Genomic DNA, 22812 nt, shown 5'->3' on the forward strand with positions numbered 1-22812 from the left:
ACTACCAGAAGGATGTTTACCTGTGTTTTATTGGCTATGCAAAAGCATTTGACTGTGTGGATCATAACAAACTACGGATAACATTGCGAAGAATGGGAATTCCAGAACACTTAATTGTGCTCATGAGGAACCTTTACATCAATCAAGTGGCAGGTGTTTGGACAGAAGAAGGGGATACTGAGCAGTTTAAAGTCAGGAAAGGTGTGCCTCAGGGTTGCATCCTTTCACCATGCCTATTCAATCTGTATGCTAAGCAAATAATCCAAGAAGCTGGACTATATGAAGAAGAACTGGGCATCAGGATTGGAGGAAGACTCATTAACAACCTGCCTTATGCAGATGACACAACGTTGCCTGCTGAAATTGAAGAGGACTTGAAGCACTTACCAATGAAAATCGAAGACCACAGCCTTCAGTACGGATTACACCTCAACATAAAGAAAACAAAAATCCTCACAACTGAACCAGTAAGCCACATCATGATAAACGGAGAAAAGATTGAAGTTGTCAAGGATTTCATTTTACTTGGATCCACAATCAACACCCATGGAAGCAGCAGTCAAGAAATCAAAAGACCCATTGCATTGGGTAAATATGCTGCAAAGGACCTCTTTAAAGTGTTGAAAAGCAAAGATGTCATCTTCAAGACTAACGGGTGCCTGACCCAAGCCATGGTATTTTCAGTCGCACCATATGCATGTGAAAGCTGGACAATGAATAAGGAAGATGGAAGAAGAATTGACACCTTTGAATTGTGGTCCTGGCGAAGAATATTGAATATACCATGGACTCCCGAAAGAACGGACAAATCTGTCTTGGAGGAAGTACAATCAGCATGCTCCTTAGAAGCAAGGATGGCAAGACTGTGTCTTACATACTTTGGACATGTTGTCAGGAGGGATCAGTCCCTGGAGAAGGATGTCATGCTTGGTAAAGTACAGGGTCAGCAGAAAAGAGGAAGACCGTCAACGAGGTGGACTGACACAGTGGCTGCAACAATGGGCTCAAGCATAGTGATTGTAAGGATGGCACAGGACTGGGCAGTGTTTCATTCTGTTGTGCATAGGGTCACTATTAGTCGGAACCAACTCGACGGCACCTAACAACAACACCTGAGTGAAGACAGCAGGGTCCCAGAGGTGGTCAGCACTCCATCTGAGTCATGGCACCAGAAAACTGCCAAATAAAAACAAATCTGGACTTAGATAAAGGAAAAATTTATTCAAAAAGGCTATTGCAATAGGGAGAATGCGCCAGTCTTAGAAATTTGCAAGCATCTCAAAAGCAAACAGAACTCTGCAAGCATCCCAAAATCCAATCTCCTTTTATAGGGAGAAGTAAGAAAAGCTTAGCAGAAACTTTCAAAAGGAAGATAGGAAATCAAGGTGGAACATGACTGTGGTTTGATGAGAATGGGTCTCACTGTGGTCCGTTGATTCTTGGGATAAGCTGATACGGGGGCATGTTAGTGCTTGATCAGGCTTGGAGGTAAGCTAAAGTTCAAGGACCTGTGGGGAGGAGAGAACATGACTGAAGCTTGATCAAGACAAAGCAGACGGCAAGAAATGTGCAGTTGTGAACACTTGGTCAATAAACGCTGAGAGATGCACACCAAGACACATTACAATCAAACTGTCAGATAACAAAAACAAACAGAGAATACTGAAAACAGCAAGAGAGAAGGGACGTGTCATGTACAAGGGAGCCTCAAGATTAGAAGCTGATTTATCATCAGAAACTATGGAGGCCAGAAGGCAGAAGATGACATATTTAACATGCCAAAAGAAAACAAGACAACAACAAAGAATTCTTTATCTTCCAAAACTATCCTTCAAAAATAAGGAGAAACTAAGGCACTCCTAGATAAACAAAAGCGGAGGGAGTTTATCACTAGTAGATCTTCCCTACAAGACATACGAAAGGGAGTCCTTCAGGCTGAAATGAAAGGACACCAGCAAGTAACTTTATGACATATGAAAAAATAAAGAAGACTGGTAAAGTTAAGTATATAGGGAAATATAAAAAGCCAGTATTATATTTCTTTAGTGCATAACTCCTGTCTTTTTCTGTATGGTTTAAAAAAATGAATAAAGAATAACTATAAATCTGTTAATGGGCACACAATGCATAAAAATGTAAGTTATGAAAATAATCACATAAAGGGGAGACAGAGCTGTTTAGCATCAGAGTTTTTGTATACTATTGAAGCTGTCTGTAGTAATTCAAATCAGATTGTTTTAAATTTAAGACATTAATTGTAATCCCCAGGTAACCAGTAAGAAAATAGCTTTGAAAAATAGAGAAAAGGAAACGAAAAGGGAATCAGAAGAATACACTTCATAAAATTAAGCACAAAAGAAGGCAGTAATAAAGGAATGAGGAATAAAATGAAGTATAAGGCATAAACAAAACAAATAACAAAATGGCAGAAGTCCTTTACCAGTAATCACTTACATGTAAAAGAAGTAATCTCTCCGATTAAAAGGTAGGGAGTGACAGAATGGATAAAAAATCATGATTCAACTACATGTTTCCTACAAGGGACTCACTTTAGATCCCAAGATAAAAATAGGTTGAAAGTGAATTAATGGAAAAATATATTCCACGCAGGTAGTAATCAAAAGAGATCTGCAGTGGCTATACCAATAAAAAAAAAAAAAAATTTTTTACCAATAGTAGAAGAAAAAAAAAAAAGCACAGTAAGTTAAAAATTGTTACGATAGACAAATACCAAACAAAAGCCCATTGTCATCAAGTCGATTCTGACTCATAATGACCCTATAGGACAGAGTAGAACTGCTCCATAGGGTTTCCAAGGAGTGCCTGGTAGATTTGAACTGCTGACCGTTTGGTTAGCAGCCGTATCTCTTAACCACTATACCACCAGGGTTTCCATAGACAAATAAGGACATTATATATTGATAAAAGGGTCAACCTGGCAAGAAGATATAACAATTACAAACATATATGCACCTCACAATATAGTCCCAAAATATATCAAGCAAAAACTTACAGAATTGAAGGGAGAAATAGTTCTGAATAATTGTTCAAGACTTCAATATTCCATTCTCAGTAATGCATAGAACACCTACCAGGAAATATTAGGAAATAGAGGACTTGAAATATACCGAAAACCAACTACCTAGCAGATGTATACAGAACACTCCATTCAACAACAGCAGAACACAAATTCTTCTCAAGAACACATAGAACATTCCCCAGGATATACATCAGGACACAAAACAAGTTTCAATACATTTTAAAATATTTAAATCATACAAAGTATTTTCTCTGATCACAATGGAAGGAAACTAGAAATCTGTAACAGAAAGAAAGCTGAAAATTTCACAGATATGTAGAAATTAAACACACATTTAAGCAACCATGGATAAAAGAACATATCAAAAGAGAACTTAGACAATACATTGAGATGAATGAAAATGAAAACCCACGCTACCAAAACTTATGAAGTGAAATGTCCCGTCATCCTCCTTCCCCACCCCATAACCATCAAAGAATGTTTTCTTCTATGTTTAAACCTTTTCTTGAGTTCTTATAGTAGTGATCGAATATGATATTTGTCCTTTTGCAATTGACTAATTTCACTCAGCATAATGCCTTCCAGCTTCATCCACATTATGAGATGTTTTGTGGATTCATCATTGCATAGTATTCCATTGTGTGAATATACCATAATTTGTTTATCCATTCATCTCTTGATGGGTACCTAGGTTGTTTCCATCTTTTTGCTATTGTGAACAGTGTTGCAATGAACATGGGTGTGCATATATCTATTCGTGTGAGGGCTCGTATTTCTCTAGGATATCTTCCAAGGAGTGGAATTGTTGGATCGTATGGTAGTTTTATTTCTAGCTTTTTAAGGAAGTGCCAAATTGATTTCAATAGAAAACATATAATGTAAATTCCTACATTCTACATTGGTGAGTTAGCATTTGGGGTCTTAAAAGCTTGTGAGTGGCCATCTAAGATACTCCACTGGTCTCACCCATCTGGAGCAAGGGAGAATGAAGAAAACCAAAGACACAAGAGAAAGATTAGTCCAAAGGACCAATGGACCACAAGTACTACAGCTTCCACCAGACTAAGTCCAGCACAACTAGAGGGTGCCTGGCTACCACCACTGACTGCTCTGACAGGGATCATAATAGAGGGTCCTGGACAGAGCTGGAAAAAAAAGTAGAACAAAATTCTAACTCACAAAGACCAGACTTACTGGTCTGACAGAGACTGGAGAGACCCCTAGAGTATGGCCCCTGGACAACATTTTAGCTCAGTAATGAAGTCACTCCTAAGGTTCACCCTTAGCCAAAGATTAGACAGGTCCATAAGACAAAACGAGACTAAATGGGCACACCAGCCCAGGGGCAAGGATGAGAAGACAGGACGGGACAGGAAAGCTGTTAAATAGGGAACCCAAGTTGGAGAAGGGGAGAGTGTTGACATGTCTTGGGGTTGGCAATCAACGTCACAAAACAATGTGTGTACTAATTGTTTAATGAGAAGCTAGTTTGTTCTGTAAACCTTCATCTAAATTACAATTTAAAAAAAGGGGAAAAAAGCTAGAAATAGAAATACCATATGATCCAGCAATCCCACTCCTAGGAATATATCCTAGAGAAATAAGAGCAGTCACAGGAATAGACATATGCACACCCATGTTTATTGCAGCATTACTCACAATAGCAAAAAGATGGAAACAACCTAAGTGCCCATCAACAGATGAATGGATAAACAAACTATGGCATATATACACAATGGAATAGACTGCAGCAAAAAAAAAAAAAAATAGAAAAAAATTCTCCCTCAAATAATAGAAAATTTATTCTTCAGCTGCGAGATAAATTCATGTTGTTGTTGTTGTTAGGTGCCGTCGAGTCGGTTCTGACTCATAGCTACCCTATGCACAACCAAACGAAACACTGCCTGGTCCTGCGCCATCCTTACAATAGTTGTTATGCTTGAGCTCACTGCTGCAGCCACTGTGTCAATCCACCTCGCTGAGGGTCTTCCTCTTTTCCACTGACCCTGTACTCTACCAAGTATGCTGTCCTTCCCCAGGGACTGATCCCTCCTGACAACATGTCCAAAGTATGTAAGATGCAATCTCGCCATCCGTGCTTCTAAGGAGCATTCTGGTTGTACTTCTTCTAAGACAGATTTGTTCGTTCTTTTGGCAGTCCATGCTATATATTCAATATCCTTCGCTAACACCACAATTCAAAGGCGTCAATTCTTCATGCTTGAGTATAAACTATAAAACATTAGGCCAGCAAATATATATTTTTCCAACACTTCCTTCTCCTTGGTGGGCTCTATTTTTGGCTGAGGCATAGTGCCTTGACCACTCTAGACAAGAGATCCTCCTCTGCCTCCTTCCCCTGACGCTCCAAATGGCTCTAGTGGCCAAACTGCCATTCCAGGCGCCACCACGCTTTCAAGCACTAGTGGATTCTGGATTGCAGGAGTATCAGTTTCCTCTTTAATACATATATTTTTTACAACAATGATGTTCTCTCTGTTTTACAGTCACAACAGTTACGCATATTGATAGTTCATCCTTTTAATGGGACAGAGTGAATGGCACCAGAGTGCCATGAGTTAATGAAAATTCCACCTGGTAAGCCTCACACCCAATGGTGAGATAGAGCAAATTTTCTCCTTTCTGGGTGTTCACGCGTGTATGAGAACTATTTTCTAACAAACATCTCCCTTTAAATTAAAAAAAGTCCACTCTGTGGAAAACAGGCTTTGCTGTGGACTTATCTGATTAACAAGCACTGGATCCCAGAGGACCTGGGGGAATGACATCTGTCTGAAGCCATCCAGCAGTCATCAACGAAAAGCTCAGACATCTAACACTTGATAACTTGAGTTCAGCCAGAAAGAGAGAAAGTAGTGATTACTTTTATATAACTACTAAGAAGAGAAAATCGGGCCTCTTTCCATCAATTAGTTTGGGAGTCAATTTTTAATCGTGATATTTTAATAACTTGTGTATATATATATATATATATATATATATACAAAAAAAACCAAAAACCAAATTTAAAAAAATCCTAATACATCAGTATGTTGTGAATACTGTCATTCCATTTGTTACCGTTAGAAAACTCTTCCAAAGTGTTATAAATTGACATAATCAATTTGTCCTCCATCCAGAGCGTTAAATACTGGTTATGAGGTATAGTTTTTTAAATATATTCTTTTAATAAAGTATACTAATTGTTTAAAAACATAGAAAACCAAAAATCTATTCAAGAGGACTCGCAAAAAAAAAAAAAACCCTTACTTTCACTCCTAGTTCCCTTTCCAGGTCCTCCCAGCCTCACCTCTCACCCATTCAAATGCTAGTTGAGACTCCAGGGGAAACCGCAAAGGTAGGGTCTTGGGGGAGGGGAGGTGGGGTATTGGGAACAGAAGAGAAAAAGAAATGATTCCCCAAAGAAGAAGGAGAAATGGTACTTTAACTCCCAAGAGGCTGTTTCTCCCTGGTAATGCCAGAAATGCGAACAGAAATTGGAGGGAAAAGATATCAGTTTTATTGCCCCTCAAAGGCAAACGCGAAAAAGATTGACACTATCAAGTGGAGCGAATGCAGGGGGCGGGCTGCAGTGCTAATCGCAGGGTAGCTGAAGACGCGAGCTCACTGATGACGCGACCCTCACGTGACCAGGAGTCGACGTGTGCAGAAGTCCTTATAGTCCAGGGCCTGTTTCCCCGTAGCAGCTTCGTGTTGCTGAAGGAGAAAAGTGCCCCGGATCTCTTCAGGTTATTTGAAGGTGGGTGCTGTCTGGGGGACCCTGGGGTCGAAGGCAGAGAGCAGAAGCCGATCCGGCCGGGATTGCTTTCCTTGCACTACTGTTCTGCCAGACTCCCGTTTTAGTGCAGGATATTTGGGGCTGTTTTGGTGGGAGGTGGGGTGGTGTAGAAGGAGGGGGAGGGTAATAAATTGAGGGTTCCGCAAGCGGCACAGAAAAAATTTGGAAATAACTTGCCTCTCCCACTCCCTACTTGTAGGGAAACGGTGGACACGGGGGGAAGGGGGTTGCCTTAAGAGAAGGCAATGAGGGGACAAGGACATAGGAAACTTTAGATGAACCAGGCCTAGAATCATTAAAGGGGCCCGTGATCCAGGTACTAGCCTGTTCACCAAGCACTCCTGTCCGTCTGCAGGAATCTTGGGTCTTTTGGGCGCAGCGCAAATCGAGGTGAGGGAAGAGGGAGGAAAATCCCCTGGATCCCTGCAGGTCAGTGTAAGAGTGCAATTGCCTCACATCCCCTGGGGTGGGGGTGGGGGTGGGGGTGGGGGTGGGGGTGGGAGTGGGAGTGTGGATGACACCAAAGCATATCCTGGGGTCGCCTCAGCTTCTCCCCATTCGGACTAAGCGCCTGAGGCCTGTGCAGAGCCTGCAGCGGAAATGGGGCAGGAAAGGGGGAGGGGGACAGAAGAGACGTGGAAGGGGGAGGGGAGGCCGGAGACTGGACCAGCAATCTCCGGTTAGCGGCTGGAGGTTGGGGTGACCTGGGAAAGCCCTGAAGGGCGGGAGTGGTGGAGACCAGAGACGAGGGAGGGGTTAATTTCTTAGGCGCTGCTCCCTTTTCAGTGCTTGGAGAAGCCTGAAGCAGGGCCTGCTGGGAAAATGGTGGGCTGGAGCGGGAGGAGAGAAGATGGAGCTAGAAGCAAGAGGGGGAGGGAAGAGAGGTGGAGGAAGGGGTGGAGTTTGGGGAGTTACAAGCCTGAGAATCTAGTTTTCTCTAGATAGAAAATTTTGACAATTAGGGACCTGAATCAGAAACGGCCAGTTGCTATGGGACCCCATATCCTGGTTGCTGGTCAGTTTGGCAGTTGTTTTGTTTCCTTGTTTTCTAGGATTAATTTATTCAAAAATTAAAATATTCAACATGCAAAAATCTTGTGAAGAAAATGAAGGAAAGCCACAGAATATGCCAAAGGCCGAGGAAGACCACCCTTCAGAAGATGTACCACAGGAGGCAGAAGGAAATCCTCAACCTTCCCGAGAAGGTGTAAGCCAGGAAGCACAAGGAAACCTTAGAGGAGGGCTGGCTCAGCCTGGCCAGAGATTTAAAGAGGACGCTCCCGTTAGGCATTTGGACCCTGAAGAAATGATAAGAGGAGTAGATGAGTTGGAAAGGCTTAGGGAAGAGATAAGAAGAGTAAGAAACAAGTTTGTGATGATGCATTGGAAGCAAAGACATTCACGCAGCCGTCCTTATCCTGTGTGCTTTAGGCCTTGAATTCTTCTTTGTCTGATATTAAGATCTGGCCCCTGCTTTCTGTTTGTTAGCATTTTCTGATGTTATCTTCTATCTTCATTTTACTTTTAATAATCTGGTGGTATGTTGTTTTAGATAGTTTCCTTGTTACCAGCATCTCATTGGATTTTGTATTTTAACACATTTTCCAGCTCTGTTTTTCAATTGGGAAGTTTCACACATGTGCATGGAAAGATGTTCATTCCCTATTGTAAAGTAAAACGTAAGAGGTTACAAAACAGCATATTTAGTATCTGCTCACATATGTAGGATAAAATCCCACGTTGTGTGTGTGTGTGTGTATGTATGTACATACATATATCAAAAACTTAACCGTGCTTATTTCTGTGTGGTATGAGTTTTTGTTTTTCTGCTTTTTGCTTATATGTATTTTTTAATGAACACATTACTTGTGTCATACAAAAAAATTAAAGATTTTTTTTATAAGTAAGATTCAATCAAATAGTTTGCAACCAGCTTATAAGGGCAATGGGGGCACATAATCTCTTAATGATTGAACTATTAAAAAATAAATGTAAATGTCAAATTACCTCTGGACCTCTTAGCCAGAGGAATAAAACTGGCAGTTATTACAGATACTCTTGTTTAAGACTCAGTCTTTTCATGGGGAAAACAGTTGCCTCACAGGGCTGCTGTGGGGAAGAAAAGAGTAACTCTGAGCTGTGCTTGGTGGGCTCTTGTGCATACAAGACCCCAACCCACTGTAGAACCATCAGTGATTTGAAGGAAGGCCCTGGCATGACTCAACCTGTGCTCAGGTATAAACAAGTCCAGTAAGCTGGGAGGTGGGGGCTTCCATATCATTCTGCCACTGAGCCCTACCCCTGGGTCCTGCCACGCTTGCTGCTCTCTGCTGGCCTCCACCACTGCTGATGCCAAAACTCCACTGAGTTCTCTGGAGTCCCCGGTGGGTCGAATACCCACTCCTGTCTTCTAAACCCTTTCTCCCTGCTTTATAGTCACACTTAACACGGGTGTGTATTACTCTAGGGTTTCTTGGGCCTTGATGTCTTAGAGTTCTTGGCAAAATAGCCCTTTCAGTGTTCAGTCACAGGACTTCCCCTCCACAGGATGCAGATGTGTGAGGAATCCATTTGGGAGTTGGGCGGGGGTTCAAGTTTGAGTGACAGCATGCTGTAGCCAGAGTTGCTGCCTTAGGTCTAAGGTTCTGTCTACCTTCTTTTGGGAGATGATGTCTCACAAGGTGATCTCTCCCTGAAGGCTCTCAGGGGACTCGTGTAAATTGTACAAGGTAATGCAGGGAACAGATCTAAGAGAACAGCGTTTTCACCCCATCCCATCCCCACTTGAAATGTGAAAAACAACTTGCCAAGGCACAAAGTACACTATAAATTTTCTTGAGGTAGAATGGCTATTATGTAAACGTTAGGGATTATGTTTTCCCAGTAGAATGAACAAAAACTACCTGTTTTCCTCCTGATATCCTCCCATACTTGTGTTTAGCTGAAATATGCTGTTTTAATATTGATTTTTTGATTACTACTAAGGAGCTAGAGGTTGTGTGCAAAATCTGTCACTGAATAATCATCTGCAAGTCTTTTCATTTCTCTAGAGTTATGACAATTGAATGGATTGTACCCTAAATGTTTTATCAAAGTATCTTACATAATCACCTGCATCAGAATCATCTGGGGAACATCTTTAAAAGGCTGATTTCTAGGCCCTACCTAAGAGCCACTGACTCACACCCTCTGGAAGTGGGCTGGATAAGCAGCATGGTTAACAAGCTCCAGTTGATTATGATACACACTGAAGCATGAAGACCACTGGTATATACAGTATGCTTTACATCATTTTAATATGAACCATAAAATAATTAGAATATTGGTGAATGTTTATTGAAATCCAGGGAGTAGAAGGCCTATACAAGCATTTGTTTAAGAATGAACTTTTTAAAGATTGACAGATTTATACATAACATTTAAAAGGTTGCTTTTAACAAACACAAGTTAAAAAGCTGAGGTAATGTAGTATAAAATGTGTTTTTCTTGACCAAACACCATGTAGAGACGTGCAATCCCTCCCAATACGAGTAAAACATATCAAGAGAAATTGGCAGTTTTCCTTATGGGACAGCTGACAAAAAAAGAAAAAAAATGGTGAGCCAGCCCTGTGCCTTTGGCTTTGTTTTCTGTTTGTATTGTTTTCACTATGTGATGTGTCTCTTCTTGTTTCCAGACCATTTTTCAAGGTTGTGGTAGCTTGATGGATACTCTTGGGACTGGAATTCCAGCTAAAGTGAGATAAGATTCCAGGGGCTCACTGTGCCCTTTTGCAAAACAGGATAAATCCATCCCCCTGGTGCTCAGAGGCTCTGGTGGTGCAGTGGTTAAGTGCTTGGCTGTTAACCAAAAAAAGTCGGCAGTTCGAATCCACCAGCCGCTCCTTGGAAACCCTATGCAACAGTCCTACTCTGTCCTGTAGGGTTGCTGTGAGTCGGAATAGAGTAGCTGGCAATAGATCCTGATGCTCATAGGGGTGGGGCTCAGGCAGGATGTAGACAAGTGCTCCCAAGCCACATGCCTTTCTAGGGTGGATCTGACTTTGGTGTTTCCGCTCCAGCCTGCAGCAGGCACCAGGTCCACCTAGGCTGATGGCCAGGCTGTCCTGAGCAGACATACCTGGAGAAGGACTGTCCCTCCTGCATCTAGGAGCACTTTGCCTTTTCCTCCTTTTCCCTTTCTCTTTCAGGGAACTTTAGGGGAAGAGATGAAGTGCCAAAGCTTCCTAACTGGAAACATTGGTTGTGATAGTCCTCACCAAATAGTGGTCTGACTGGGTCTGATAACTTGGGGTTGAAGCAGAAGGGACTGTCTCTTCTCTCAGAGTTCAGGGAACCAACTGGCATGGGGATTGGGTTGGGACAATGACCTCACCCCCCTTCACCCACTGTCTTAGCTATCTAGTGCTACTGTAACAGAAATACCACAATTGGATGGCTTTAACAAAGAGAAATTTATTCTCACAGTCTTGGAGGCTAGAAGTCCAAATTCAGGGTGCCAGCTCCTAGGGGAAGGCATTCTGTCTTTGTCAGCTCTGGGGTAAGGTCCTTGTCATCAATCTTCCTCTGGTCTAGAAACTTTTCAGCGCAGGGACCCAAGGTCCAAAGGACATGCTTCCCTCCTGGTTCTTCATTCTTGTTGCCAAGAGTTCCCTCTGTCTCTCTGCTAGGTTCTCTCTTTCATATCTCAAAAGAGATTGGCTTAAAACACAACGTAATCTTGTAGATTGAGTCCTGCCTCATTAACATAACTGTCACTAATCCCATCGCTTTAACATCATAGAGGTAGGATTTAGAGCACACACGAAAATCACAACGTATGACAAAATGGTGGACAATCACACAATACTAGGAATCATGGCCTAGCCAAGTTGACACACATTTTTTGGTGATGTAATTCAATCCATGACATTCTACCCTTTGCCCCCCCAAAATTCATGTCCTTGCCACATGTAAAACACATTCACCCCATCATATCATCCCAAAAGTCTTAAATCAACTTTAAGTACAAATTCCACCCTGGGGCCAAATTCCTCTTCAACTGTTAAACCTAGAATATGAGTTATCTGCTTCCAAAGTACAATGGTGGAACAGTGGAGAGCTAGGCATTTCTATTACAAATGGGAGAAACTGGAGGGAAAGAAGGGATAACAGGCACCAGGAAGTCAGCAGAACACATTACATTAGCCCTCAAGTCTTGAAAATAATCCCCTGTTCTCTGAGACCATTTAGGCAATGGCCCTACCCTCCAGACTGGGTGTTGGCCACACACTCCAGATTCTGGGCGAAGGCCCCTTGGCCCTGGGCTTTAGCTCCACCTTCTAGACCCACTGGAACAGCAACTGTGCACCCTCACATTTGGGCGGCCCCATTCTCCTAGCCATCTGAGTGGCAACCCTAACCCCTGGGCCCACAGGCCCAGTTCTTCTGCCCCTTGGGCATGGCAGTCCTGCCCCCTCAGCTTTGGGCAGCAGATCTGGCCTTATCCCACTGGCACTCGTAAACAGCAGCCCCACACTCCAGAACCGAGTTGGTAAAGATATGACTCTTTGAAACCTAGGAGGCTGTGACCCCACTCTTTGAAAGCCCAGAGGCCATGGCCCTACCCTTTAAGGCTGAAGCAGTTCTGCTTCCTGTGTTCCTTGTTTCTTCAGCTTCCTGGCCTCTTGGCCTCTCAGGCTGCCCGACATCTGCCCTGCTCGACAAGTGTTCCAAAACTCTTTAGCTCTGCCGGTAAGTGCCTGGAGGCACCCCACTCTGCCAGGAAGCCTCCTGTGGAAAGGCATTCAGCTCTCTCACTCCATTGGTCAGCTCCAGCGCCTTCTTGCGCTGATCTACTGGTTCTGCTGCTGCCGCTTTTTCTTGCCATCTGCACCATCTCTGATGTTACAGCTCTCCTTCTTCACTTCCTTCTGAGTCCTCACCAGAATTGTCTCTGAGGCCATAATTCCACCAACAGTTTCTTCAGGGCAATCTATGCTTTTTCTGTTAGGCACCTTAAAACTCTTCCAGCCTCTACCCATTCAGTTTCAAAACTGCTTCCACATTTTAGGTATCTGTTAGAGCAGCACCACATTCTTCCTCTAATCCTGACTCATTAACATCATTAAAAAAACAAACCAAACCCATTGCCGTTGAGTCGAGTGGATTCGGACTCATACCCAAACAAAAACCCAGTGCCCTCGAGCCGATTCCGACTCATAGCGACCCTACAGGACAGAGTAGAACTGCCCCATAGTTTCCAAGGAGCACCTGGCGGATTTGAACTGCTGACCTTTAGGTTAGCAGCCATTGCACTTAACCACTACACCACCAGGGTTTCCCATTAACATCATAAAGGTAGGATTTACAACACATAGGATAATGATATCAGATCACAAAATGGTGGACAACCACACAATACTGGGAATCATGGCCTGGCCAAGTTGACACACATTTAGGGGGGACACAATTCACTGCACAACACCCACTTTGCTCAGACTCCCTGAGGGGCCTCAGTTGTGACGAGGCCTGTCCTGGTGGGTCTGTGATGACTTCAGTTCTATGTCTGCCTGGGTTAATGCTTCTGATATTCGAGTCAGGCCAGGCCCACAAGTGCAGGAAACCTCAGGCACAGGGAGCTTGAAAAGGCTTATATGTGGTCTTACAACTCAGGAGAAAAGGGGTGTCACCTTCTGTCTGCACTGTATGCTCAGCCCACGATTTGGGGGCCAGGGCAGTCAAGCTGTGAATTGGTGTGAAGATACATTTTTAAGGCATTGTTGGTGGAGAAAGCAATGTCATTGTGAGCTTTGCTCTTTAGGTCTATCATCTAAGGAACTGTTGTAGCTTTTCTGACATGCTACTAAAGGACTGGTTGGGCAATAAGGTGAAGAGAAAATCTAAATCCTTGAGTTCAGCAAAGTGTTTAAGGATTATGGCCTTTAGAGCCAGATAAACCTGGGATCCAATCTGACCTTCTTCCCTTATCAGTATGTCACCTTGCAGAAATATCCTCTTTGAACTTCAGTTCAGTCACCTATGTAAAGGGAATAATAACACCCATCTCAGAATTGCTTGTCAGAATTAAAGGAGTTAGAAATATGAAACACAAACAATGTGGTTTCCTTGGCCCCACACTACCTTTCAAATACAAAATCCATGTTCTTTCCTCTCACCTACTTCCTTGGATACCAGACAATTCATGTGGTCCCCACAGTACTCTTAGATCAAAGAGAAAATATCATCTCCACTACCACCATTATCGTCTATATTATCCTCATCATCATCTAGAGGGGTGTTGAATGGATGCTCATGGATTTCTGCTGGGCACAGGCTACATACTGTGAAGGTTTGAAGCAATTAGTTGCCGTCATGGATTGAATTGTGTCCCCCCAAAATGAGTGTCAACTTGACTAGGCCAGGATTCCCAGTTTTGTGTGGTTGTCCACTATTTTGTTATCTGATGTGATTTTCCTATGTATTGTAAATCTTACCTCTATGATATTAACGAGACAGGATTAGAGGCAGTTATGTTAATGAGTCAGGACACAATCTACAAAATTAGGTTGTATCTCGAGTCTTAAATCTCTTTTGAGATATAAAAAAGAGAAGCACGCAGAGAGACAGGGGGACCTCAAATCACCAAGAAACAAGAGCCAGAATAGTGTGTCCTTTGGACCCAGGTCCCTGGCACTGAGAAGCTCCTCAACCAGGGAAGATTGATGACAAGGACCTTCCCACAGAGCCGAGAGAGAGAGAAAGCCTTCCCCTGGAGCTGGCACCTTGAATTTGGACTTCCAGCCTCCTAGACTGTGAGAAAATCAATTTCTCTTTGTTAAAGCAATCCACTTGTGGTATTTCTGTTACAGCGACACTAGGTAACTAATACAGTTGCCAAGCCCTGGAAACCTCTCATCTAAAAGGGCGAAACTGGTATAAGAAGAAAGTATTGGCTAGAATCGGATTCTCTGCTTATCCAAAGTGTGAAGCCAGATTGGTTTGTTCATCTGTAGAATTAGTATAACCACGTGAAACTCACAAGACTGTTGTAGAAGTAAAAGCAGAAAGCTGTATCAAATACTTGGCATATAATAGGCCTTCAGAGAATGTTAGATCTGCTGTTATCATTATTGTCACCATTATCATCATCGGGGGGGGGGATGCTGAGATAATACTCAAATAGGAATTCAAAAAATGTGAGCTTCCTTTACCTCACACAACCCTTCTGAAGCCAAAGCCCATGCTCATTCCTTCCATCCAGCCTTCTCCCCTGCATAAAAGAGGCAACTTCTACACAAACTAAAACTAACTGCCATTCATTTGGAATTGTAAAAGCAACAACTGAATTCTACATGTTTTAATTATATATGCATTCTGGTGCCATGTCTGTATTATAGAATGAGAAAAAAACTCTTCACATTTCCATTTTATCTAGTTACCTGCCAGAAAATTTGAAATCATGGAGAAAACTCTAGTGTCATAAATTACATAATATGATGCACAAATGTATCATCGATATGGAAAGCTCTTCCTAACATACCATTTCATGAAAAAGCCAGTTGTAATACACATGTGAAGGATATTAAGGATAAATATCAATATATTTGAAATGAATATTTCTAGATGGTGTTATTATGGGAGATGTATAGCTTCATCTTTACCCTTCTCTGTATTTCTAGTTTTGATTTTTTCAATGACCATGTGTAACTTTTATAATTAGAAAAAATCGTAAAGGTGAAAACAGTGTAATTCCATTTTCACTTATCTCTTTGGTTGAGTTAGGGACTGGCTCCTCTCGTTCCTTGTTTGCTTCCTATTCCATCTTATTTCTGAGAAGAGCCTGGTATAAGTGTCAGACTTGTGTGGGTCCTGGCTGAGAAGCCCCCCACCCCCATACTTGCTCCTTGCCACGCTCCCTTGTCAGCTTATTTCATGCTGTAGTTCTATTTTTGGTCAAAAGGTGGCACTTCATACCTTCTTATTAAGTGCCCTGGAGTCCGTTCTGACTCAGAGATCCTACCTACAACAGTACTAAACACTGCCTGGTCCTGTGCCATCCTCACACAATCGTTGCTGTTTGATCCCATTGTTGCAGTCACTGTGTCAATCCATCTCATTGAGAGTCTTCCTCTCTTTCGCTGACCCTGTACTTTACCAAGCATGATGCCCTTCTCCAGGGACTGATCCCTCCTGGTAATATGTCCAAATTTACATGAGATGAAGTCTCACCAATCTCGCTTCTAAGGAGCATTCTGGGTGTACTTATTCCAAGACAGATTTGTTTTTCTTCTGGCAGTTCATGGTATATTCAATATTCTTCACCAATAGCATAATTCAAAAGCATCAATTCATATCTACTTCCTAAACATTCTCCAATAAAGAGACTGTAATTTTGCAAAAATAAAGTAGTAATAAACATTACATTCAAAGAATATTACAAAACTCTGATTCCTAATTCTAATTAAAAAGTACATAGGTATAGAAAAATACCAGGATATACCCTCAGTGGCATTTGCTAGAGCTTCTCAAATTAATGTTTCATTTATTTACTCCTTCAACAAATATTTATTTGGTAACTACTGTCAGTGCTAGCTAAAATCCATTTATCCATCCAAGACTTCTCTCCTGAGACCCTATATCCAACTGCCTGCTATAATTGTGCACTTGGACCAAGATAAATGTTATTGTCCAACCATATAGGCATGACCCTGCATAGATGCATACTCATAACTTTTACCCATCTGTCCCTGAATCCTGGAGGCTCATCATGTAAACAGTATGGAGAGGGAGGTAACATATAGGTTTTATGGTCAGAAAAGCCTGTGTTAAAATAGCCATTTTCTTATTTCAGAACCCTGTAACTGATCAATGGGATCTTAGTAACCCAGGAGTTAGATTAATAATATCAGGTTTCAAATACAAGAGATATCGATACTACCTAGAGTTGAGGGTCAAAATCCCCATTGTGCATTTGATAATCATTGATGTAGATGATTTCCAAGGTCTGCTGCTCTGTTTTGCAGCATTTATCGAGCTCCTGTTATTTTTTGTTAAGTGCCCTGAGACCTAACAGTGAACAAAACAAAGTTCCCCTTCACAATGATTATATTCAGATTTACATTCTCTTTTTTATAAAAGATGAGATAAAATTTACATGCAGTGAAATGAACAGATCTTAAGTGTATACAAGTAGTTGAGTACAAAACAGGATATTTCTATTACTCCAGAAAGTTTCCTGTCCCTCTTCTCAGCCATCCCAAGTAACCACTCAACTGACTTCTAGCAGTTTAATTTTATCTGTTGTAGAACATCATATAAATGAAATCATACAGTAGGTACTCTTTTGTGCCTAGAATCTTTCACATAATACTTCTGAGTCATCCTTACAGTTCTGTGTACTGTAATTCATTTTTTATTACTGTTGTATGGTATTCCATAGTGTGAATATATAACAATCTACTTATCCATTCAGATAGTGTTGGACTTATGAGTTGTTTCCATTTCTATTATAAATATAGCAGCTATGAACATGCTTATACAAGTCTTTTTGTACATATATGTTCTCATTTCTCTTGGGTAAATGCCTACGAGAATTGCTGGGTCATAGAAAAGGTGCACATTTAATTTTTTAGAGAACTACCAGCTTTTCAAAGTGGCTGTACCATTTTATAATCATACCAGCAATGTATGAGTTTCAGTTGCTCCATATCCTCGCCAAAATATCAATGCCATGAAAGAAAGAAGTCAGAAAAACGTTCTAGATTAAAAGACATACCAACTAAATGCAACGTTCGAATAAGTACTGTAGATTAGTTAGTATCATATCCACTGCCATCGAGTTTCCAAGGAGCGCCTGGTGGATTCAAACTGCCAACCTTCTGGTTAGCAGCCACCGTGCTTAACCACTATGCCACCAGGGTTAGTATTATATCAGTACTAAATTTCCTGAATGTGATCATCGCATTGTGGTTGTTTAGGAGAGTGACCTTGCTGTTAGGAAGTAAACTGCTTAAGTATTAAGATACCTACAATAAGCTTTAAAATACCTGTTGCCGTCAAGTTGATTATGACTCATAGAGACCTTATAGAATAGAGCAGACCTGCCCCATAGAGTTTCCAAGGTTATAAATCTTTACGAGAGCAGACTGCCATATCTTTCTCCCACAGAGTAGCTGGGTTTGAACTGCCAACTTTTCAATTAGCGACTGAGAGCTTTAATCACTGAGCCACCATGGCTCCTGGCTTTAAAATAGTTCAGCAATAAAACTATATATATATATATCAAGACAGAAATAAAACAATTGGCAAAATATTAGGCGGTGAATCTAATCTAGATGAAGGGATTGAGTATGTGGGTGTTAATTATTCTTGAAGCTTTTTGTAGGCTTACATTTTTTCAAAATAAAAAGTTGAGAAGGGACAGAGAGATCGAGTCATCCCTGCAGAAGAAAAGGAGGCTGAAGAAGAATCTAGCATCAAGGCTGACAAACTTGGTGATACGCAAGCATGAGGTGCCACATTACACAAACACCTTTAGAGGAACATAAAGACAGGGACAACAGACTGAACCCTGCTTCTGGCAAGTTTAAGAAATCACTCCGTAACTCAGGAATCAAAAGGCCATTCATAAATGTCACTCAACTGCTGGCCTTTCTGAAGTGCCTATGAGCTCCCCACCACGCATTTTCAGATCAGACTCTCCATCATCCCCTTCCTCTAGACAGAAGGTGAGAGATCATTCCAGCTCCAAAATTTGACAAGGGGCTCAAAGTTATCCTTAAACATGTTTCTCAGTTGAGCATGCAGGTACTCTGATGACAAAATAATATGAACATTAAATAAACAATCTGAGTGATTTTTTAAAATAAGCTGTACAATTTTGCTCACATACATCAACTGGAAATCAGTGTATGCTGTCAAAATTTCCAAATACTGCGTTTGTTAACCAATGTCATAAAACAATGCGTACTGTTTAATGAGAAACCAGTTTGTTCTGTAAACCTTCACCTAAAGTAAAAAAAAAAAAAAAAGTTACTGGCCTGACAGAGACTGGAGAAACCCCGAGAGTATGGCCCCTGGACACCCTTTCAGCTCAGTAATGAAGTCACTCCTGAGGTTCACCCTTCAGCCAAAGATTACACAGGCCCATAAAACAAAACTAGACTAAATGGGCACACCAGTCCAGGAGCAAGGACGAGAAGGCGGGAGTGAAAAGGAAAGCTGGTAACGGGGAACCCAAGGATGAGAAGGGAGAGTGTTGACATGTTGTGGGGTTGGCAACCAATGTCACAAAACAGTAGGTGTATTAACTGTTTAATGATAAGCTTGTTTGCTCTGTAAACCTTCATCTAAGGTACAATTTTTTAAAAAAGGGGAAAAAATCCAAATAATGCCTTGTGGAAGCACTATGGTGAGGAGACAAGCACCCCAAGCTAGGAACTGGGAGGTATGGGCTGTGGTCCCAGCTCTGCCACTAACTGGCTGTGTGACCCCGGGAAAATCACTTTCCTACTCATGTTCCTCATCTGTGAAAAGAAGTTTAGACTGAAGAAGTAACTTTCAAATTTTTGACTCTGACCTACAGTGAGAAATGTATTTTCTAAGGAAACCATGTTTAAAACTTAAAACAAGTTTCTCAAAAGAATTAACAACACTACCCATGGGTGATGGACTCTGACATGTTTTTGTTGTTTTAATTGCTGGTTACGACCCACAAAATTAATTTTACAAACTGTAATGGGTAGGAACCAGAACTCTGAAGAACACTAGACTGGAGGGTCTTTAAGAGTTTTATCCGCTCTAATGTTCTAAAAATGAAAGTGCCTGTACTGGAAACGGAGCCCTGGTGGTGCAGTAGTTAAGAGCTCAGCTGCTAAACCAAAGGTTGGCAGTTCAAATCCACCAGGCACTCCTTAGAAACCCTAGGGGCAGTTCTACTCTGTCCTATAGGGTCACTATGAGTCAGAATCGACTCGACGGCAAGTCCCCCCCCCCCCGCCCCCGTCCGTCCCCCGCTTCATCCCGGGTACTGGAAATATAGCAAAACAAAGTTAATTCATACACAGCCTCAGTTTTGCAGCCTCTCTTTGACCCTCCTCAGCTTGTCAACAGTTCTAAACATGTATTCTGCATCTGCAGATAACAAGGTGCCACAGAAAATGATGTAGGCCTGAACCCTCCTCCCAAGATACACAGCAGGGGGTAGCCCAGGTACTCAACATCTCTAAGCCTCAGTGTACTCATCTGTAAAGGGGGAAAACAATACAGATCTTAGAGGTTGTGATAAGGATAAAATGAGATACAGGGTGTAGTGCAGACATGGGTCATGAACTCGAGGTCCCTCCGACTGTATGTGCCCTTCAAGACATGCTTTGTTTGTCCAGCACAGCGTACACCCTCCAGTTTGGCACTATCCCTACCACTCATATGGTCAGTCTATTTTAAGGTCTTACACTTAACTTTTTTAGTGTTTTGCCCATCGAATCCAGATTTTCATTGTTATCCTACTTCATTATTTACACTTAATATGATACAATATACACACATATGTATACAGATACATACACACACCAGTGGTTCTCAAAATTTGATGTACATCGCAATTACCTGGGGAACTTATTAAAAATGGAAATTCTGGAGTCCCACCCTGTGAGTCTAGAGGATGGGTGCCAGAGGTACATTCTCAAAAAGCTCCCCAGATGTTAGTGTTTTTATGCAGATGGTGGACTAGCACTCTCTAAAAACACTAAGACATAATTCTTAAAATGATTATCAGATGTTGAATTGTGAGTACAAACTTTCCTTACTGATTGGTTGGAGACAAGTAAAAATAACAAAGACAACTGAGATTTTGAGTCCAGGTAACAAGAAGAAAGGTAACATTAACAGAAAATAAGGACTGGAACAGAAGAAGAAGATGATAGGATACAGACTGCCTTTTAAATCACCTTATTAATTTCACAACATGAAATTTATTATCTTTTCCTAAAAATGGGTGAAATTGCCCTGCTGACACTTGTAGACTGACACAAAACAATATTCAGTTAGAAACTGGTAAGTGCAAACACCAAAAGGTTGACAGCAAAACGAAATCGCAGCAACACAAGCTGTAAAACAGAAGCCACATTATTAACCTCACGGAAAACCGTAGTATTCGAGGTATAAGGCAAAACTCGTCACGATTGTCAGGTTCAGGGATTTGGGGGCGCATATAATGCCTCATCTGCTGCTCCCTAATCTTTCTCCTGATTTCCAACATCTGCCCCGTGACCCTTTCTACATTATCTCCCACTTCACTGCGATCAATATGCTTATTAGGTATGCCCCAATGAAAATTAGGGGCAAGTCACCAACCCCGCCCCCACCTGACATTTCCTCCAGGCTCCCGGGCTTCACCCCTCCCAAAGGGAGGCCTTCCTCTCCATTCTTCACAGGGGCCTGCTCCCCTCCTGCGTTTTCCTGGAGGTTATTTTCCACGTTGAGACTTTTTCCCGCTTGTTTCTCTTTGGACTCCATTACTCCTAGGAGACAAAGGCGGGAGAAGGGACTGAAGGCTTCGTGGACAGATCAGCACCGAAGACAGAGACTCTACTAAGCACCTTTTACCATTTAAACCAAAACCAAACCCAGTGTCCTCGAGTCGATTCCGACTCATAGCGACCCTATAGGACAGAGTAGAACTGCCCCATAGAGTTTCCAAGGATTTGAACTGGCGACCCTTCGGTTAGCAGCCGTAGCACTTAACCAGTACGCCATGAGGGTTTCTTTTTTACTATTTAGAGCCCTGGATACTCAAAGTTTTTTTTTTAATTTCATTTTTCCCACCTGAGCGACTAGGGCGCTCTCTAGGGGGCTCCCAGTTCTCTGCCCTCCCTCCCCCAAACCAAAAACCAAACCAAACCCAGCGCCGTCAAGTCGATTCCGACTCATAGCGACCCTATAGGACAGAGTAGAGCTGCCCCATAGAGTTTCCAAGGAGTGCCTGGCGGATTCGAACTGTCGACCCTTTGGTTAGCAGCTGTAGCACTTAACCACTATGCCACCAGGGTTTCCCCCCTCCCCCAAGCCCACCATCTTTCCTGCTTCTCCATCGCCACGCCTCTGCAGGCACCAAAATGGAGAACAGGACGAATTGGGGGGGGGGTGACAGGGGTCTCCGACTGGGCTCCGCCCCGCCCCCACTCCCCCACGGTCCCTTGCACCGACCTGGGCCTATCCTGGCAGTCTCCGCCTCCTCCTCCTCCCGATCCTCACCGCCAGGTGCGCCTCCGCGACCCTCAGACCTGCAGACGGCCGCGGGGCGGAAGGGTGCTGCGACCAGCTCTCGGCGCTGCCCCACCGCAACCCGGTCCCCCTTGTCGCCCGCGTCCGCCCCTCTCTCTCCGCTGAGCACCATTTTCTGCACAAAGGAGGACAAGCGGCACGGGGTATTTGGAGAAGCCTGCGGCGGTGGGAGAGCCAGGTGTTTCCCAGAGGTCGTCGCCTAGGGCCCACCCGTCCCGCAGGGCCGGCGGGCCCCTTCCGACAGGAGAGGGCTACGGATCTCTGCACCCGCACGCACCGCTTCGCGGCCGGCCGTTGGGGCTGCTGCTGCGGGCTCTGAGCTGCTCCGCCCGGGGCCGCCGGACCCTGAGAGGGAGTTCCGCCGCCCGCGTGTCGCCCCCCACGCCAGACCCAAGCACCCCTCCGGGTTCCTGACCTGCTCCACCTTCCGGTTCCTGTGCCGCCGCAGCCCGCACGCCCCCAGGACCACCGGGAACAGGTACAAAGAGGGACCAGCGAGGGCCGGCCCGCCTGTGGGCGGAGGCGCGCGAAGCTGCGCTGGCCAATCACGTGGGGCTTCGTCTCCCCGAGGCTCCGCCCCCACCCTTGCCGGTTCCGGTCGTCCCGGAGTCAGGCAAAGGCCGCCCCCCCTCACCTTAAAAAAAATAAGTCCCTTTAAAAACACCACCCCCGCGGAGCCCTGGGGAGCCCTGGGGAGCCCTGCGGAGCCC

General features: G+C 43.2%; 2 protein-coding genes across 3 annotated transcripts; one reads left to right on the forward strand and one right to left on the reverse strand.

Annotated features, from left to right (window-relative positions):
- The first annotated feature begins 6676 nt into the window (after positions 1-6676).
- TCEAL8 (transcription elongation factor A like 8) lies at positions 6677-8892 on the forward strand. Of its 2 annotated transcripts, XM_003414830.4 has the most exons (3): positions 6691-6800; positions 7195-7268; positions 7892-8892. In XM_003414830.4, exon 3 carries the CDS (start codon positions 7924-7926, stop codon positions 8275-8277), a length of 354 nt encoding a protein of 117 aa, XP_003414878.1. In that variant the 5' UTR covers positions 6691-6800; positions 7195-7268; positions 7892-7923; the 3' UTR covers positions 8278-8892. The 2 variants fall into 2 exon arrangements, with proteins under 2 accessions (XP_023409694.1, XP_003414878.1); XM_023553926.2 differs by lacking the exon at positions 7195-7268 and having other exon boundaries at positions 6677-6800.
- Positions 8893-19834: 10942 nt separating this feature from the next.
- LOC100676807 (protein BEX4-like) lies at positions 19835-22602 on the reverse strand. Its single transcript, XM_010594710.3, is given in 4 exon segments — positions 19835-21217; positions 21220-21339; positions 22025-22217; positions 22518-22602. Coding segments are annotated over 3 exon segments (669 nt in total). The 5' UTR covers positions 22215-22217; positions 22518-22602; the 3' UTR covers positions 19835-20858.
- Positions 22603-22812: the final 210 nt, after the last annotated feature.

Source organism: Loxodonta africana, chromosome X, assembly GCF_030014295.1.
Source record: "Loxodonta africana isolate mLoxAfr1 chromosome X, mLoxAfr1.hap2, whole genome shotgun sequence".
Lineage (NCBI taxonomy): Eukaryota > Metazoa > Chordata > Mammalia > Proboscidea > Elephantidae > Loxodonta > Loxodonta africana.

What these genes read in the sequence shown, in the direction of transcription:
- TCEAL8 (XM_023553926.2), top strand. Translation starts at nt 7,924, where the DNA reads ATGCAAAAATCTTGTGAAGAAAATGAAGGAAAGCCACAGAATATGCCA.